This window comes from Balaenoptera musculus, chromosome 3, assembly GCF_009873245.2.
Source record: "Balaenoptera musculus isolate JJ_BM4_2016_0621 chromosome 3, mBalMus1.pri.v3, whole genome shotgun sequence".
Taxonomy (NCBI): Eukaryota; Metazoa; Chordata; class Mammalia; order Artiodactyla; family Balaenopteridae; genus Balaenoptera; species Balaenoptera musculus.
The window spans coordinates 154626419-154646643 of NC_045787.1; the positions used below are offsets into that span (position 1 = coordinate 154626419).

General features: G+C 43.9%; 1 protein-coding gene across 1 annotated transcript; it reads left to right on the forward strand.

Moving 5' to 3' along the window:
* Positions 1 to 11602: 11602 nt before the first annotated feature.
* Positions 11603 to 19686, forward strand: LYPD8 (LY6/PLAUR domain containing 8). Its single transcript, XM_036848054.1, has 5 exons — positions 11603 to 11711; positions 12112 to 12231; positions 14070 to 14231; positions 15541 to 15678; positions 18757 to 19686. The coding sequence occupies exons 1-5, from the start codon at positions 11657 to 11659 to the stop codon at positions 18990 to 18992; spliced, it is 711 nt and encodes a 236-aa protein (XP_036703949.1). The 5' UTR covers positions 11603 to 11656; the 3' UTR covers positions 18993 to 19686.
* Positions 19687 to 20225: the final 539 nt, after the last annotated feature.

Here is a 20225-nt window from a genome sequence, read left to right on the forward strand (position 1 = left end):
TACTTCTCCCTTTTCATTTCTAATTGTATTGATTTGAGTCTTCTCCCTTTTTTTCTTGGTGAGTCTGGCTAATGGTTTATCAGTTTTGTTTATCTTCTCAAAGAACTAGCTTTTAGTCTTATTGATCTTTGCTATTGTTTCCTTCATTTCTTTTTCATTTATTTCTGATCTTATCTTTATGATTTCTTTCCTTCTTCTAACTTTGGGGGTTTTTTGTTCTTCTTTCTCTAACTGCTTTAGGTGTAAGGTTAGGTTTTTTATTGAGATGTTTCTTGTTTCTTGAGGTAGGATCGTATTGCTATAGACTTCCCTCTTAGAACTGCTTTGGCTGCATCCCATAGGTTTTGGGCTGTTGTGTTTTCATTGTCACTTGTTTCTAGGTATTTTTTGACTTCCGCTTTGATTTCTTCAGTGATCTCTTGGTTATTTAGCAGTTTATTGTTTAGTCTCCATGTATTTGTATTTTTTTACAGATTTTTTTTTCTGCAATTGATATCTAGTCTCATAGTGTTGTGGTCGGAAAAGATACTTGACACAGTTTCAATTTTCTTAAATTTACTAAGGCTTGGTTTGTGATCCAAGATATGTTCTATCCTGGAGAATGTTCCATGAGCACTTGAGAAGAAAGTGTATTCTGTTGTTTTTGGATGGAATGTCCTATAAATATCAGTTAAGTCCATCTTGTTTAATGTGTCATTTAAAGTTGTGTTTCCTTATTTATTTTCATTTTGGATGATCTGTCCATTGGTGAAAGTGGGGTGTTAAAGTCCCCTACTATTATTGTGTTACTGTCGATTTCCCCTTTTACGGCTGTTAACATTTGTCTTATGTATTGAGGTGCTCCTATGTTGGGTGCATAAATATTTACAATTGTTATATCTTCTTCTTGGATTGATCCCTTGAGTGTTATGTAGTGTCCTCTTTGTCTCTTGTAATCATCCTTATTTTAAAGTCAATTTGTCTGATATGAGAATTGCTACTCCAGCGTTTTTTTGATTTCCATTTGCATGGAATATCTTTTTCCATTCCCTCACTTTCAGTCTGTATGTATCCCTTGGTCTGAAGTGGATCTCTTGTAGACAGAATATATACAGGTCTTGTTTTTGTATCCATTCAGCCAGTCTATGTCTTTTGGTTGGAGCATTTAATTCATTTACATTTAAGGTAATTATTGTTATGTATGTTCCTATTACCATTTTCTTAATTGTTTTGGGTTTGTTATTGTAAGTCTTTTCCTTCTCTTGTGTTTCCTGCCTAGAGAAATTCCTTTAGCATTTGTTGTAAATCTGGTTTGGTGGTTCTGAATTCTCTTAACTTTTGCATGTCTGTAAAAGTTTTAATTTCTCTTTTGAAAATGAATGAGATTCTTGCTAGGTAGAGTAATTTTGGTTGTAGGTTTTTCCTTTCATCACTTTAAATATGTCCTGCCGCACCCTTGTGGCTTGCAGAGTTTCTGTGAAAGATCAGCTGTTAATCTCATGGGGATTCCCTTGTATGTTATTTGTTGCCCTTCCATTGCTGCTTTAATATTTTTTCTTTGTATTTAATTGTTGATAATTTGATTAATATGTGTCTTGGCATGTTTCTCCTTGGATTTATCATGTATGGGGTCTCTGAACTTCCTGGACTTGATTGACTATTTCCTTTCCCATATTAGGGAAGTTTTCAACTATAATCTCTTCAAATATTTTCTCAGTCCCTTTCCTTTCCTCTTCTTTTTCTGGGACCCCTATAATTCAAATGTTGGTGCATTTAATGTTGTCCCAGAGGTCTCTGAGGCTGTCCTCAATTCTTTTCATTCTTTTTTCTTTATTCTGTTCTGCAGTTGTTATTTCCACTATTTTGTTTTCCAGGACACTTATCCGTCCTTCTACTTCAGTTATTCTGCTATTGTTTCTTTGTAGAGAAATTTTTATTTCATTTATTGTGTTGTTCATCATTGTTTGTTTGCTCTTTAGTTCTTCTAGGTCCTTGTTGAACATTTCTTGTATTTTCTCCATTCTATTTCCAAGATTTTGGATCATCTTTACTATCATTACTCTGAATTCTTTTTCAGGTAGCCTGCCTGTTTTCTCTTCATTTGTTTGGTCTGGTGGGTTTTTACCTTGCTCCTTCATCTGCTGTGTATTTCTCTGTCTTCTCATTTTGCTTCACTCACTGTGTTTGGGTTATCCTTTTTGCAGGCTGCAGGTTTGTAGTTCCCGTTGTTTTTGTTGTCTGCCCCCAGTGGCTAAGATTGGCTCAGTGGTTTGTGTAGGCTTCCGGGTGGAGGGGACTGGTGCCTGTGTTCTGGTGGATGAGGCTGGATCTTGCCTTTCTGGTGGGCAAGACCACATCCAGTGATGTGTTTTGGGGTGTCTATGATCTTATTACGATTTTAGGCAGCGTCTCTGCTAATGGGTTGGGTTGTGTTCCTGTCTTGCTAGTTGTTTGGCATCTTCAAGTATTCTTTAGGTACACATCTGTTCAAAACTAATTTATCTTACTGATGGATTGATACTTTTATCAGTATAAAAGTCCCCATATATCTCCAGCAATATTTTTTCATTTTAAATCCTTTTTGTCTGATATTAGTGTAGCCACACTCCAACTTATGGTTGCTATTTGCATTATACATACACACACACACACACACACACACACACATATATATATATACACACACACACACACACATATGTATATACAATTTCAGAGATTTTTTACATGTTTATATTTTTAATAATTCTCACCAGTTATGCTTATTTCGTTGGGGAGGGGATCCACAGAGCTTCTAATGTTGCCATTACTGAAGTGGAACCCAGTTTTTAAAATGTGAGTTTTCTTTGACCATGTTTTCTTTTGTCAAGGATTTTGTCTTTATTTTTCCCTTATGAACATTTAAAATACATTTTAACTTATTTAAAGTTAAATAGTTTTAAAAGGCTTTGTGTGATGAGTTTGCACATGGTCTGCACTAAGGTCAGGTTGCCCAATCTCAAGAACCATATTTGTACTCAGAAAAGAGATTCAAATTCTGGGGACTGAAGCCTCAGAGCAGTTGGTTCTGTTAAAATAATGCAGTTGAAACTAAACTGAATTTTGGACTTATCAGTGTCTTCCTGGGGCACATATGGGGGAAGGACTTTTTGACCAAAATCACACAGCCTATGAAAACCAGAAATAGAAACCAGCCCTATATTCCATACGTCCTATTGCCACCAGCGTCAGTATAGGCCTTTCACTGTGTCACCCTTTAAAAACTCATTTTTTACTTCTGAAATAGCATGGTATTCCCTATAGGAGTATACCATATGAATGAGTCACAAAGGCATGGAAAGCTTGTCCCTGTACCAGTAAGCATATAGACGCAGCCTTGTAAGCAAGATGCAGGAAATAGCCTCATGTGTTTTCTGTCTTCAGCTGCCCTTGTACTTGTTTTTTCTTCCTTTAAGCTTGCCAGTCCTTCTTAGCTCTTCACCATTATAGCTTCTGACTTTAGGACAAACTGAATAAAAGAATGAATTGTCTGTCCCCCCGGTTTCCCAAGCAAATATTTGAAGCTGCCATAGATTTTCTAGATTTTATGTTGAAAAGTAACAAACAAAAACAGCACTACCATCTGTCATCAGAGTGATGAGAAAGTGGTTGTCACACCTCTGAAGTAGGACAGTCTTGCCCACTGGTGGAGGTGCATTCAGTGACAGGTTGTTGGGTGCTGTAGACTGATACATCCACAAGGAGCCTGAGTCAACTCACTTCTGTCTTGGGTCTCACAGAGAAAGCAGAAGGAGGGAAGGAGGGTAATAGATGATTCTTCTTTCTTCTGGGTCTACCTCTTCTCACTCCTCCCTGATTTATCTCCCTCTGTTTCCTATGAAGCCTCCAGTATTATCTCTGCTTTCCCTCCTTCCCACTCCCCAGGGAAACTCAACTCCACTGCATCCCTAGAGACACAGAATCCCATCCCTTGTTCCCTTCTGGAATCTCACCAATGCCATCACCTTGGGCTCTGGCCAGCTGCTAATGGAGGCTGTCCTCTGCCCGAGGTTGCTGGCTCTGAAGAGAGGAAGAATGAGCTACGGAGTGGGGGAGGGGCTTAGCTGGGATCAGTTCAGACTCTTCAACAACGGGAAAATTGCAGATTACCTCACTCATTGCCTAGAAAGCAAAACTGAGTCTTAATATTCTTCTCAAGACAATGTAATTCAGTCCTATATTAAGAAAGTATAGTCTCCCAGTCAGCATGACTTTGACTCTGCTCCAAATGGACACAATAACCTTGACATGGTCTGTAAGGGATATGTCTTGTTTCTGAGCCTGTGCTCACCTACCACATTAGTTAGGAATGATAAAACCAGTGACAAATTAATTGTTTCCCATTCTATTTCATGGATGAAGGGCAGGGAGTCACCATCCATTTTCTCCCAGGTAGGTATTACTAATTTTACCATTTTATATAAGGAAATTGTGACTCATAGATAAAAGTTAACACCCGACTAGTAAATTGCAAAACTAGGTTTTGAACTCTCATTTTCTGTCAAAAAGCCTGGTGCTCTTTGCACTTCATCTAAGCTGTTTGTGAGACGAACCAACATAAAATGTTGAACTGAGCTCAGTAACGTGTGGATGTAACCTTGTGATTCTTCAATACACTGGTGTGCCTTTTTGCCAGTTCCTTCAGCAAGGCATGTTCTTTACTGAGGAACCTTTATTGCTCATGTTTTTTGTTCTGTTCTGGGAGCCATCTGACCTCCCTCTTCCCTTGCCTGTTTCCTTCTCACCTCTTGGAGAGGTCTTCCTGCCTCAACCCTATTCTTTCCTAACTCAGTTACCATTTTGTTTCCATAACAAATCTTCAATTTGCAATTATCTTTATTTGTCTGTTTACTTAAAAAATGTTTCCTTGTTTGTTTGTAGTTGTTATTAGCTTAAAATTTTAGGGATGGCGAGGAACTCATATGTCTCATTAACTTTGTAACCACACTACCTAGTGTCTGGCATAGAGTAAATGCCCAAACACATATTTGTTGAATAAATGAGGACATTTAAGGTTCAATTGTCAGAGAAAGGATGGGGGAAGGCAGCTGCCATTCTTTGTGTGTCAGCCACTATGTGAATGAGTAACCATGAACATCTCTGTCCCTTTGTTTTGATGGAGATACTAAGAATCCTAAACAGGTTACACAGATAATAACTGGTGTAGACAGGAGTCAAGCCAGGCCTGTCTGTTGTTTTTTTGTCCTTTCTCACCAACCCAGTGGAAGTTCACATTAGTAGATCAGGCAGACAAACTGGTTTTATAATGTCGGATGCAATAATTCTTCAAATATATTTAGAGCCTGGAGTTTTTTGAGAGATGGTCATATTGAAAATGTCCTGAGATGATTACTGATTTGGTCCTAGACATTGATTTGCTGCCTGACACAAAGAAAGCCCAGGAAAACTGTCAGTGACTGAGTTGATGGTAATCATAGCAAAATTTCCTTGGACCAAATGTATAATAGTGTATGCCCCGTGCAAAGAGCGCCATATGTTTCCTCTTAATCTTTATGAAAAGTTGGATATTGTGGATGTCCCTTTTCTCTCAGGTGAGGAAACTGAGACTCAGAGAACATACAACTAATGGTACAGGCTCAATCGATTGGTAGGTGGCAGCAGCGTGCTCTGAGGTCGGGCCCCACCTTAACCCCTGCCCTATGTGACCTGATGTGTCCCCCTAGGCTGTGGTGTCACTGGTGCAAACTCTAGGAGCAGTGACTGTAATGGGAGTAATCATTGTTTGGAGCCCCTACAACATGATGGATGCACACTAAGTGTCTGTCCAAGTGATCTCCTTTAACTCTCAGAATTCTCTTAAGGAGTGAATGGCAATGCTTTTCCCATTTGACAAAAGGGGAGCTCAAGACTCAGAGGCTTACCATCTTACACAGAGCATGGACTATTGGGGAGCATGGACTATCTCTCATGTCATGCACATTTCTCCTGCATGGTGCCTGCAGTTAGGGACAGTAATTTCATTATTTTTAGCCTGTTCTCATGTTTCCAAGGTGGAGGAACAAGCCAGTCAATGAAAGCTCCCAGAAGCAAACATAGATGGAGAGCAGATGAAGCAGGGGTGGAGGTTCTCGACTGAACCCTTTGCCTAGCTCTCGGTTTGGACACCTGTTGGAGTTCCTGCTCTGGCCATCCTGCCCTGATCCTGCACACCTCTGCATGTTTTTTCCAAAACAGAGTGGATTCTCTAAGAACTCACCTCAAAGCTTTGTCTGCTAATGATCGAGGGAAATGGGAGAAGCCCATTTTCCACAGTGGTTCTGGTTCACACCCTAGGATAACTCTCCAGGATCCAAGTGAGTCCCAGATTGCCCCACGGAGTGTTCATAAGGACAGCCAGCCTCGTCCTCTTCTAAGGGGATAATGGATCCAGGGTGACTAAGGTGCGCCCACTGTCCTTAGTTTAAGAGCAAAAGTTGGGATGTGTGTTGAGACCCTGTTTCTCTTGGGTCCCTGGACTTCTTGGCTAGTCAGGAGGGTTTGCCTTAGGGGGGTGTTTTCTTATAATACCTTGTGACTGATCCCAGCCCTTGGACCCTGATAGCCCCACAGTGATGACAGAGAGGTGACCCTGGAACATGGAGGAGGAAAGCTGGGTAGATGTTCTCAAGTCTATGGGCAGAGGCTGGTCCCACATAAGCTGTGTGGGAATAGAAAGATTGTTGGCCCTGGTATCCGAAGACCTGGAAGAGAGGCCTCTCTGTGGCTCAGTCTCCTCATCTGCCAAAGGGATAATGATACTCATCTTGCCCAGGGCCTTGGGAGGGGCAGACCCAGGCCTGCTGTGAGTGGTCACGCACAGCCCAGCTCAGGGATTGCCATTGCATCACACATGATCAAATGCCCCCATGGCATTACTGTTAGATGACACTGGAAAAAACACAACGGAACAGGGTAAGGATTCCAGGATGAAATAATCAGCAGGTGTTTCTTCAGTCTGGTGTTCCCTTTTTACAGATGGGGAACTCAGGACCAGCAAGCCAGGTTAGTAAGTAACTTATGGGACATGAGGAGCAAAGTCTGTATTCAGACCTAGAGCTTCCTGGGTATCTGGTGCCTTCCGAAAAGAATTAACATTGATCAGATTGATTTTTCTGTCTGTCCTTGGCTAGACACTGGAGTACAACCTCCCCGCCCCCGCCGCCCCCTGCCACATCTGTTATCTCAAAGGCAGCATACGTGGCCTCTTCAACTCTTCTATCCTCAGACCCTCTCCCACCCACATCCCATTGGCTGCTCCTGCTCCCACTTCCCACACTGGGCCCTGCCATCTGGCTATAGTGAAGACTGAATAGGATTCTGTTAGGGAGAGAACTACCTTTGTTTTGGAAATTGCTGTTGTAGTCTGACTGATGACAGAAGGGGAAGAAAGGAGAAAACAAGAGATGGCCAGAGGCTCTGCTTATAGAAATGACCCAAATTTTGCCTTCCCCATGAGACCAATGCAGACCTCTCTATTTAAAATTGAATCATGTGCCCCCTTTTCCCCCAGCACGGTTGATCCCTCAACTTTGCTCTTCTCTGTCTCTTTGCCAGAGTAGTCACCACATTCTAATCTACCCTGTGATTTGCTTATTTATCACTTTGTTTATGTCATGTCTCCCCCTCTAGACTACACTCCAGGAAGGCAAAGTCTCTGTCTCTTTGCTCAAATACCTCCCAAATGCCTGGAGTGGGCCTGATGCATGGTGGGTCCTCCAAAAATATTGAATAAATGCATGAGTTTGGGGAAAGAGGGAGAGCTGAGCCACAGACCAGCACAGAGTGAGCAGCAATGAGCAAGGAGTATTTTCAGGAGCAGGGATCTCTAAGGTTTAACTGTAGGCTGGAGGTGTTTGTGTGATGCGCAACCCCTGAATCCTCAGTTCCCCACACATCCCGTGTGTGTGATGTGTGTGTGAGTGTGTGCACGTGCGTGTGTGTGCATGTATGTGTGTGAGTGAGTGTGAATATCTGAAGTGGCAGGAACAGCAGGAGGGAAGGGAACTCAAATCCACATTCAAAGCCAGGAACACCCACAGCACAATGTGAGGGCGGGGCTGGGAGAATCCTGGGCTGACCTGAACTCTCACCAACAGTGGCTGCCCAGACAGCACTGCCAGACAAACTGCCTGGGGTGTGGGAAACTGCAGCAGCTGTAGCTGTAGGTCCCTCCCTGAGGTGCATAGGGTATCCTGCAGGCAGCGGCTTCGTGGTCCCTCTACCCTGTAAGGTTACACAGTGAGTTTATCCTCATCTTGTCTCTAGGACCCTGAGACTTAGTGAAGTTCAAACACTTTCCCAAGGGGACCTGAGACCCTTTCCCGAGCCACACAAACCCCATGTAACCTGATTCTGAGTTCTGACTCTGTCCCAGCTGTGTAACCTTGGGCAAATCTGTTATGTTTCTCTTACATGCCTTGGTTTCCTCAGCTGTAAATGGGCTAATCAAGGTGACAGCTTTACCAGGTTGGGATAAGGGTATGCTTGTGACACATTAACCGGTCATAGAATCCATCTGGTGGGTGGCAGCCAACATGAGACAGTGCCAGGGACACACCTTACTCCCTTGCCCATTTTGCCAAAGGCAGGTCTTGACCAAAGTTTCTCCCAATTCCTGGAGGCTTCAGAGAGTTGACCAACATCATAGCTGCCTAGGGTTAAGCCACCTATGTCCCTATGGTTGGGCAGGGCCCAGTCTGGCCCAGAAGCCCCTCCCTATAGGCGGCTGTGTTTTCTCACTGTGCAACCACCTGCTATATAAGGGCCCTCACACACCTTCTCCAACCTTCTGCCGGGATCCACCTTCTTCAGGGCAATCTCTGGGCCAGACAGAGAAGGTAAGGGACTGGGGCTGGGCTGTGAGACAGGACCCAGCCTGGGAGAAGCTGAAAGCAGGGGAAGGGCATTCAGCGCTGGCTGGGGTCCAGAGCATTCTCCTGGCATTCTCTCGCTCCTCCAGCAGTGCCCGGGAAGGGGAAGGCTGGAGTGGAGAGGTGCTGGGGTTTGCTCTGTGTGTGTGTGTGTGTGTGTGTGTGTGTGTGTGGTGCTGTATCCTTCTCACGGCTTCTGTGAGCTCTTGCTCCTCTGTGTAAGATGAGAACAATTGAGGTAAGACCCTCTCAGACAGCTGAAAATGTCCAACAATAGGATGAATAGGAAGGACTTTGCAAAGGGGTGTACAGATGCACTTGGTCTCATTTTCCGTATGGGGGCCCTGCCCTGACCCCCAGCTCACTGGCTCCTCTCTCCTGCAGAGGTGGTGCGCAGGGCCCTGGGTCCCACCACCTCCAAGATCTGCTACATGTCCCTAGGTAGGGTCCTGACCTCTCTGGGCCTCCATTATTTCCCTCTGAAAATGAGGCTAATCATCAGGTCTATACCACAGGGCTGAGGTGATTTGTGCACTTAATTGATGTGGCTGTTGTGGACTCTTTACCCTCATTTCTTGCCCTCCCATCTCCTCTTCCTTTACACCTACAAGGCTTGAGAGGCCCTTCCCAGGAGGCCCAAACCCTGAACCTCTCTCTCTACCGGGGTTCTGGGCCTGGAGTGGTGACTGGGCATTGGAGGATGCAGGGTGCAATGCACAGAACATCTGCCACCAGCTCCAAACCAAACATACTTTATTTTTCTCCTAGGATCTCTAAATATTGGGGTCATTAGACAATTGATGGGCTGTCTGTCTCCCTCCATGGGGGCTAGTTTCTCTTTCTTTTCACCGACTCATAATCAGTTAACTAGGGGATCATAGTGTTTGTGTGTGTGTATGTGTGTGGTGTGTGTATGTGTGTGTGTGGTGTGGTGTGTATGTGGGGGAGCATGTGTATGTGGTGTGGTGAGGGGAGATGCGGGCGGTGGCCTGCAACGCCCCAGTGAAAGTCGGTTGCTCCTTAGTAAGTGGCAGCTATTATGGTACAACTCGGTTTTGGACCTGGAAGGACCCTGAATGGAGTCCCACTTTTCGTCTGACAAGCTGGGTGAGCTTGGGCAGCTTGCATTATCCCTCCATCTGCAGTTTCCTCAGCTGTGGAGTGGGCAAAAATCTTTACAGCAGCACTGTGCCCTGGGACTTGTTCCATACTTGCACTGACCAATACAGCAGAGCCACCAGCCACATGTGGCCACTGAGCACTGGAACATGGCTGGTGACTGAGAAACAGTATCTTTCCTTTTTATTCCTTCAATGGATCCAGAGGTAAGTAGCCATATGTAGCTCCTGGTTACTATTCATAGTATAAATGAGCTAATGATGAATAAGGGCTCAGTGCAGAGCCAGACATTTCCCTTCCATGCTGCTTTGATACACGGGCAAATTGATATTCTAGGAGCTCTGATTCAGGATCTTTTTTTTTTTTAAATTGAAGTATAGTTGATTTACAATGTTGTGCCACCCTCTGCTGTATGGCAAAGTGACTCAGTTATACACATATAGACATTCTTTTTAAAAAAATATTCTTTTCACTTCATCCCAGCTGGCATGGACTTATACATACTACCAAATGTAAAATAGATAGCTAGTGGGAAGCAGCCGCATAGCACAGGGAGATCAGATCGGTGCTTTGTGACCACCTAGAGGGGTGGGATAGGGAAGGTGGGAGGGAGATGCAAGAGGGAAGAGATATGGGAACATATGTATATGTATAACTGATTCACTTTGTTATAAAGCAACAACTAACACACCATTGTAAAAAAGATGTTAAAAAATATTCTTTTCCATTATGGTTTATCACAGGATATTGCATATAGTTCCCTGTGCTATACAGTAGGACCTTGTTGTCTATCCATCCTATAAGTTTACATCTGCTAACCCCAAACTCCCAGGATCTTAATAAATACAGCTAAACCTTAGCTATTAGATGACTTTCATGTGCAGAGAGATTGATGACAGGCCAGTCAGAAGTGTGCTGGGGCTTCTGATTGAGCTCTGTAGGTTGAGTGTGTCCAGGTCCGGGGCTTTGGGAGTCATGTGTGTTGGAGGCAGTGTGGTTAGAGGCCTGGGCCAAATCCAGCTCTAACCCCTCCCAGGAGTGCAACCTTGACTTTGAGTGCTTTACTTAACCTCTCTGGGGCTTGATTTCCCCTTTGAAATGAGGGTGATGCTGATAATAGTACCTGCCTGCTGGGTGGAGGAATTACATGAATCAATGCACATAAGTGGCGATGGCAGAGACAGAGCTCCTAAGTGCATTATGTGAATGTGGCAAGATACCACCTACAGGATGGACATTATGCTCTGGGACATGAGAGCCCAGCTTTCTTCTTGGACCCCCATCCTCAGTGGGGTTGGTGGTCATCTTTCTGCCCATTTTGTACCCATAGTGGCTCTGTAGGAAATGCTCTGGGCTGTGTTTTGTACCTGTGTGTGGATGCCTTTGCAGGCATCTAGGATTGGGAAAACCCAGGCTTTTGTGGGTATAAGGGCAGGGTGGAATCTGCATCTTGGCTCAGTGCTCCCAGCTGAGGATGCTGATTCCTTCTGTCACAAGGATGGGCTGGGTCTGTTGAAGTTTGATTGCAACCCTAGGGGATATCACTCCCCAGCGGCCTTCTGATTCCCCAGACTGCCTTCTTTGTGTCTCTTCCGGCTTAAGGCTCTGCGGCCACAGTCCTCGTCCTCAAGAGACATAGGTCCAGCACCATGAAGGGCTTCCTCTTTGCTGGTATCATCGTCATGCTCACGGTTGCAGCTGTAGGTGAGGGAAACCACATGGCCCCCTTTTGGAATGAAGACCCCTTTTTCCACCTCACCATGGTCTTCTCACTCTTGGTGCCCTGGGATCCCCTCATGTGACCTCTCATGTCAAGGTGTGGGCAGTTGGAGGCTATGAGACCTCTCTGTGCACACTGCCCCCTGTGGTACCACTCAGTGCTGTGGGTCAAGGTTGGGTCTTCCCACTGGGGAATGGTGGACAGTGGGGATAAACTTAATGGGGGGTGGCTCCACCTCACAGCTTAAAGTTTGGGGGACCCCCAGAGGGAAGGGATGCCATCTTGGCTATTCTTTTACCCTGAGGTGAGTGCAGTGCTTTGGCCAGAGCACACTCTATAAATGTCTCCTGAATGTTGACGATGCCGAACATCTTGTCTTCCCAGAATCCTTGAGTTGTGTGCAGTGTAATTCGTTGACAGACTCCTGTGTTGACAGAAATGCCACTGAGTGTCCCGCAAATGCCAGTATCAGCTGTACCACTTTCTTGACGAACTTTTCTCTAGGTGAGCCTGGGGGATGCTTATCATTCCCATTTCTGGAACTTGCACAGGGCAGGTGCTGGAGGGGTTGGCCAGGAAAGCAAGGCTAAGGCTGGGCTGTGCAAGGAGAAAGGGAGTCATGAAGGCACCTCTCAGGAGGAGCAGAATGCAGGAGTCAGTAACAGTGGTAGAGCCAAGCAAGCAGACAAGCCCTGTGGCTCCTTGGATTTGCTGCCCCTGACTCAGACTTCATCCTAGACCTGTATTAGTGAACGTGAGAAGCAGGGGCAGCTCTTAGCTAAATTACAAAGCAGGCAATTTGCTCTAGGTGTTTTCATTGTTCCATTTTCTGCCCCCCTTTCCCTCTTCTCAGTGTTCCTTCCTGTTCCAGATCCAACATATTTTCACTCAGACTTCCTTCCAGGATGTTCTGCTGGCATGATTGTTACCTCTCTCTCAGAGCATTTTGACTTACTTTAAACTTTTTATTATGGACATTTCAAACATACACAAAAGCAGGAAGAAGACTATAATGAACTGCCATGTAACCACCATCCTGTGTCAACAATTAACATTTTGCTATTTTTTCCCCATAGTATTTTATTTTTATTTGTAAAATTTTTATTGAAATATAGTTGATTTACAATATTGTGTTAGTTTCAGGTGTACAGCAAAGTGATTCACACACAGACACACACAGACACACATATATATGAATTCTTTTCCATTTTAGGAAAATGGATTCTTTTCCATTATAGGTTATTACAAGATATTGAGTATGTTCCCTGTGCTATACAGTAGGTTCTTGTTGGTTATTTATTTTATATACAATAGTGTGTATATTTTAATCCCAAACTCCTAATTTACCCTCTCCCCATAATATTTTAAAGCAAACCTAGATAGCATGTTATTTCCCCTATAAACACTTCACTATTCATCTCTGATAAGAACTTTTTTCCCCTTTTTATATAACTACAATACAATTATCACACCTAAGAAAATTAGCTATAATTTAAAAATTTCTTGTTATACCCAGGCCACCTTAAAAATGTTCCAAGTGTTTCAAAGATGTATTATAGTAGATGCATTGGAATTTGGATCCAAACAAAATCCTCACATCGCATTTTGCTGTTAGCTCTATTGTGTCTAATTTGTTTAATAATAACTAATATCACTTTCTTTGCTCAATCCCATTGATTTGTTGGAGAAATGGGGCCATTTATCCTGTAGCTGTCTTATATTCTGGCTTTGTTTGATTGCTTATTTGTGATGTCATTTCACTTGTTCCCCTACTCCTGGTATTTCCTGTAAACTGCACTCATGCTGTTCAGTAGAACTTTCTTCAGTGATGTTAATGTCTATGTCAATGCTGTCCTATATGGTAGCCACATGTAGCTATTGGTCACTTGAAATATGGTTAGTGTGACTGAGGACTGATTTGTAGGTGGCCACATAGAGCTAGGGCTACCATATTGGATAGCTCTGGTCTAGAAGCTTGATTAACTTTAGGTTCAACATCATGTTGCACATAAACCCATCACATCTACTTGGCTGTATTTAGAGACGCTAAGACTGTTCAGTGGGCTCTGGGTGTGTCAGCCTGAACCACCCACTTCTAAGCTCCCCATCAGCCTTTCACCTGGAATTTAAGTTGCATCTCTGATAATCTCCTGCTAAACAAAGGAACTACCTCACAGAGAAGGATTTTTCTTTTTGCAGGAAACCCTCTCCAGTGTCCCCCAAACTGCATTGGGCTGAGGGTGTGTTTTCTGCCCTTGCCTAAAGCAGTTGCTCTTCAGGACCCTTGCCCTCCCTGAACACTCTGTACCCAGGACTGACAGTCTGTGTTTGCCTTTGCGTAGGAGAACACATCACAATGTACGAGGATAAGGCCTGCTCTGCGGATAATTGCAGCGAGGGCGTGGTCGAGACCTTCACAGTCCACGTATCTGCTAATGAAAGCTTCCATTTTGCAAGCCAGTGTTGCCAAGGAAAGGCATGCAATGACAACAATGACACCATAGGTGGGTGCTGGCCACATCCTTCCTCTGTCCTCCCAGCTCCGTCCCTTCCTTCACCACCTATGGTTCTCACTCTTGGGTGGACATCTTAAGTCTAGGCACTTCAGTGCATATTTGGGTAACATTAACAGCTAACATACAACAACTACTTGAGAAACAAATGAGGAAAACCAGTGCTACTACCATGCTTTCCTCTTTCTCAGTAAAGACAGAAATCACAGCACTCTGAGATGTGTGGGAGGGTACTAGACGCTCATTAGTAGCTTTCAAATTGTGTGGCCTCAGGACGTCTTTCAAGACTCTAAGTCGTAAAAATTATTGAGGACTCCAAATAATGTTTGTTTCTGTGGACTATATCTATCAATATTTACTGTATTAAAAATAAGGCTAAGAAATTTAAAAAATATTTATTAGTTCACTAAAAAATAATAAAACTCATTACTTGTTACCATTAATAACATTTTTTTTACATAGAAATAACTATTTTCCAAAACAAAAAATATTTAGTGGGAAGAATAGCATTGCTCCATGTTTTCTCAAAGCTCCTTAATTTCTGGTTTAATAGAATACAGTTGGGTTCTCAGATTTGCTTGTTCTCTTAGTCTGTTGCAATCTCACATGCCATGTAGCCTCTGGAAAACTCCATTGTATTTTCATGAGAGAAAGAGAGTAAAAGAAGCAAAGAACATCTAAGTATTATCATGAAAATGATTTTGACCTAGTGGACTCCCTGAAAGGGTCTCAGGGATCCCCAGGAGTCCCTGGACCACCATTTGAGAACTGTTGGCTTAGATCAAAGCCTTCTTTTTGAAGAGGAGAAAATGTGGCCATAGTCATAGAGCATGGTTCATTAATAGCAGAGCTGAGTCTCAATATAATTTTTTTTATCCAAGTCACAATGTTAAATAATGGCCTGTGTTCATTTGTTCAGAGCTAGATTTAGTAATAGTCACACATCTGTTGGCTAATGTTCAGAATAGCTGGCTACTGTTGACATTAGCTATAGATTGGTTTTAGCTCAGAATCTTACCTTTCCCTCCTCATCCCAACACCCTCACTGACCACAGTTCTTGAAGACTGGATGGTCTGTAAGGGCAGGTCTGTGAGGTTGTGTGCTGTAAATATTTTGGTGGGACATGGGGATGGGATGACTGGTATTTTTATGGCAGGATCTGAGATTCCTGAGCATGCAGAGAGACCCTGAGAGGTCTCTCTGGCTAGCGTCTTTGTCTGCCTTTTCCCTTCCACCCAAGGCAGTACCGTGATATTTGTGATAACACTGTTCTGAGTTAATGACTCTTACTCTACCCAGATCCCCCACAGGAAGAGGTGTCCAGCAACACAGAGTGCCTTGCATGTTATGGATCTAATGAAACTTCCTGTAACGGGGCAACCCGGAAATGTTATAAAGAAGAAAGATGTGTCAATCTAATCGCAGAATTTAAGAATGGTATGTCATTTCCTTTTTATGGGACTTGAGTTTAAAACATGTCATGCCTTGGATCATAAATTCTGGATTAACAAAAAAGGCCTGGAAGAGGTTAGTAGGAAGAGGGAATAAGGTCAGGAGGCCTTTGAGATAGTGAGGCTGTTAATGTAGCTTTGAGCTGGTTGCTATTTCTGCCACCTCAGTCCACAGTTCATTCCTCCTGGGCTGTCAGTCTCTTGAACCCTGTTCTCTTATGGCTTGTAATCAAGCCAGGCTCTTTTAAGGGCATCATGTCACTCCTGACATTTATTTCTTTACTAGGGTGAGCTATTCTGTAGGTATGGGTGGGTCTGACTTTTACTTCCTTTTATATGTACACTTCCCTTCTCTGCATGTCACTGAGAGGTATTGGCTTATGACAGCTTGAGTCACCTGGAAGGAAGAGTCAAACGGGGCTTTAATATCCAACCAATTGAAAAAAGAAGAACAACAACAACAACAAAATAAAAAAGTTCTATTTAACACTTTAGCCATGATCTATTCCCCTGTGGTGATGGTGTACAACCAGTACAGCATTTCATACTTAAAAAAAAGTCATTGTAAACTTGAAAATGAACAATACTGATGATCGCCCTCCAAAAAAATATCCAACCAACTGTTCTTTTCTACAAAAGTAGTTTGATATTAACCATTATGAGATACAAATTAACCATCATACAATATAAAACCAATAAATATTATTCCTTAAATATTCAGGCAAATATTATGGCTGAATATTTAAATAATACATTTATTAATTAGGGTAAGTTAATTACTGTTAAAGGGCAACCTCCAAGTCCTATGGCTCAATGCAACATATGTTTATTTCTTGCTCGTGGTGCAGTTCATTGCAGAGTCCAGGGCCCTGGGTTCCTTCCATCTTGAGGCTCTGGCCCCTACCCACTCAGGTCTTGGCAGTTCTCTTCTGTATTCTTTACGTCTCTGGCCACCAGGTGGGGGAAGAGAAGGAGTGGAGGAAGCAGGAAGGTTTTTACAGGCAATGCCTAGAAGTGAGTGCATCACTCCCTTCCACCTTCTGTTGGCTGGGACCCAGACCTAGCGGTGGCCCAGCAGGAAAGGAAGAGGCATGAAGCTGAAATGAAGAGCCAGTCAGTCTCTGCCACGATATGACTTAGATTAATGAGTTTAAGAGCGCTAACATCCAGGTACAATTTGATTTCAACTTTTGTTAAGTGGCAATTATAGTATCAGAAATTGATGCTTAATTGTAATTGTAGATTTCTCAGTGGGGCCAAGCATCACACTTCTGAACTTCTTTTTACTTTTAAAAATATAGACTTTGTTTTTTAGAGCAGTTTTAGATTCACAGGAAAATTGAGAGGAAGATATAAAGATTTTTCCTATACCCCTTTCCCTTACACATATATAGCCTTCCCCACTATCAACATCACCCGCCAAAAAGGTACATTTGTTACCATCCATGAGCCTACACTGACACACTGTTATCAACCAGAGTCCATTAGGGGTCACTGTTTGTGATGTACCTTCTACGGGTTTCGACAAATGTATAAGGACATGTATCTACTGTTATAGTATCATACACAGTATTGTAGTTTCACTGACCCAAAAATCCTCTGTGCTCTGTCTATTCATCCCTAACCACCGGCAACCTCTGATTTTTTTATTCTTTCTATAGTTTTGCCTTTATCAGAATGTCATATAGTTGGGATCATATCGTTTGTAGCCTTTTCAGAGTGACTTATTTCACATAGTAATAGGCATTTAAGGATCTTGATGTTTACACAGCTCTGATGTTTAATTCTAAAGGTGTGTCTGAGGGCAACAATGGCATCGAAGGACACGTTCTTTCTGCCCACCCTATTCCCAGCTGTCTGCAAAGTCCCAGGCTTTGACTTAATCTGAAAGCCAGACAGATCAAAGCCATCATAAATGTAGGATTTTGTTTTTGTTTTTGCCCAAGCTGTATGGCACAGGGAGATCTGCTCGGTGCTTTTTGCCCACCTAGAGGCGTGGGATAGGGAGGGTGGGAGGGAGACACAAGAGGGAGGGGATATGGGGACATATGTATACGTATAGCTGATTCACTTTGTCATACAGCAGAAACTAACACACCATTGTAAAGCAATTATACTCCAATAAAGATGTTAATAAAAAAATACTGTAGCCATGTGCCAGGCAACACATCTTCCTAACACACTCTAATTCAACCTCCAGCACTGATATTTGCTCTAAAGCAGCAATGAATTGCTTTCTTTACTGGGATGTGGAGGTTTCCCCCTCCTTCTCAGAGCACGTATGGAATCAGCCTTGAACTCAAATTGCAGCCCTGCCTCTAACAAGTAGCCAGTCACCTCCTCCAGCCCCTTCCTCCCCTGTGAGCTGCCTCTCCTCCAGGGCTGTTTGACTTGCAGCCTACAGTGCAATACTGGCACACAGTAAGTACTCAGTAAAAGGTAGCTGCAATCACAATCACATCTTCTTTGCAAATTCCCTTGTCTTTTCCTAGGACCTGCACCTTAAAACAGGGTTAAACACATCACAACACAGATTTAGAGTTAAGACACAGGGGTCTCTCTGCATCCCCTCTGGCTGTTTTTCCCTCTTCTCAGGGAAAACTCAGGCAGAGAGAACTCAGGTCCAGAGAGGAGTGGGGATGGAAAGCAGAGCCTAGAGGAGGAGAGGCCAGGAGCAGGTCTGAAGTGCTGACTCCCTCCTGGATTGAGAGCAGAGGACTACGGAGGGTCTGAGCCTGTCCCAGGATTTCACCACCTGCCAGCTGCTCAGGAAAACACTGAAGAGTTCATTCCCAGGTCCAGTTCTAGCCCTAACCCATGAGCTCAGGTTCGCATCCACCTCCAGGAGCCTCAGTTTCCTCCAGGACTGGTTGGGAGAGGGTATCTAGGCCCTCACCTCCACAGCCACTCTGCCATCACCATTTGGTGTTCTTGATCCTGGGCTCCTTCTTCCAAGCTCCTGTGTCAGGAACAGACTTGTTTCAGCTCTTGCAGGTCACTGAGAAGACGGGGGAGGAAGGGCGAAGGGGCTGTGAAGTCCTTACTGTCTTTTTTGCGTTCACAGAGACGAAGCTCGTGCTGAAAGGCTGCTCCAAGGTCAGCAACTCCACCTGTGAGTTCCTGGCTACTGGAAATCGGACGGTTGGAGGAGTCACTTTCCTAAAGTTTCAGTGTGGAGACAGCTCCGTTGCCTCCTCAACACCCACTCCCACTACCCAGACCACCCGTGACACTGGTTCTAAAGTCTTCTTCACACCCTTGACCCTTGCCAGCCTTCTCCTGCTGTGGTTGCTGCTCTGAGATCTGCACCCTCAAACCCTCCCCTCCTTGTGTAACTGCTCAGTGAGTAGCAGTAGCAGTCACAGCCTTCCAGGTAATGCCCTGTGATAGCCACATTATTCTTTATTATTAAAGCATTGGTTCACTCAATGACCAAATCTGTCCTGATATGTTCTGGGCTGGGCTTCCTTCAAGCCACTGTCCAGCACCACTTCCCAGTTACTTGCCTTTGAAATCCTTGCACCTTTGTGTGTGGGCTCTCAGGACCTCCCTGATCCCTGTCTAATTTGCTTCTGAGAAGCAGACCCTTCCACCTTGCTGGCATCTTTTGCTTACAGCCCTGCACTTCTGGGGATCAACATGCCACTGTCCCCATCCTCACACTCGGGGGGGGGGGCCCAGCCATAATGCCCTGTTTTGACCCCAGCACTGATATTTGGCTCTTCAGCAATTGTACTGGCTGTAGTCTCAGGCCCACAGTGACATTGTCTAGGACACTGTCACCACGAGACCCAAAGGGGGTGCACAGGGGTTGCTGAAAGCTGTCAGATTCCCCTGCCTAACCTCCCAGGCAGGGGCATAATGCTGTCAGTGCCCTGCTGACTAAATGTCTCTTAGCCTTGTGCAGAATGGAACATGGCTACAGAGGCCCAGCCCCTCCTCTCAGAGAACTACGATCAAAGGCAGGGTCCTCGACTCCATAGCAGATACCCAGGGAGCAAGAAAACCATTCAATCCAATATGCACAGAAGCCCAGTTTTAGTAAATAAGGGGGGCCTTGAGCTGGACTTGGAAGAAGAGGGTTTTCTGTAATAAAAACTTTTAAAGGTGCAACGCAGTGTGGGTCTTTCTTGTCCAGGCGTGCTGATGATGATTAAGACCAAAGCCACCAGAAAGGCCACCTGATGGTAGCTCATCACCACATTCATTTTCATTTATTTATTTATTTGAGTTTTTTATTTTGAAATAATTTTAGATTTCTCAAAGAGTTTCAAAAATAGTTCAGAGAGTTCTAGTACCCCATCACCCACCTTCCTCTTACATTCACATCTTACGTAACCACACTGCAATTACTAAAACCAGGAACTTAGCATTGAAACCATACTGCTAACTAATAGACCTCATTTGACTTTTGTCAGTTTTCACTAATGTCCTTTCTCTGGTCCAGGATCCAATTATTTGCATTTAGTTGTTATGTCTCCTCAGTCTCCCACACTCTGTGACAGTTCTGGAGTCTTTATTTTATTGACCAGT

Excerpts from the sequence above, each read along its gene's own strand:
- LYPD8 (XM_036848054.1), top strand. The coding sequence starts at position 11,657 with ATGAAGGGCTTCCTCTTTGCTGGTATCATCGTCATGCTCACGGTTGCA. Across the intron at positions 11,712-12,111 it reads GCTCACGGTTGCAGCTGTAG|AATCCTTGAGTTGTGTGCAG; the intron begins GTGAGGGAAACC and ends TTGTCTTCCCAG. Across the intron at positions 12,232-14,069 it reads CTTGACGAACTTTTCTCTAG|GAGAACACATCACAATGTAC; the intron begins GTGAGCCTGGGG and ends GCCTTTGCGTAG.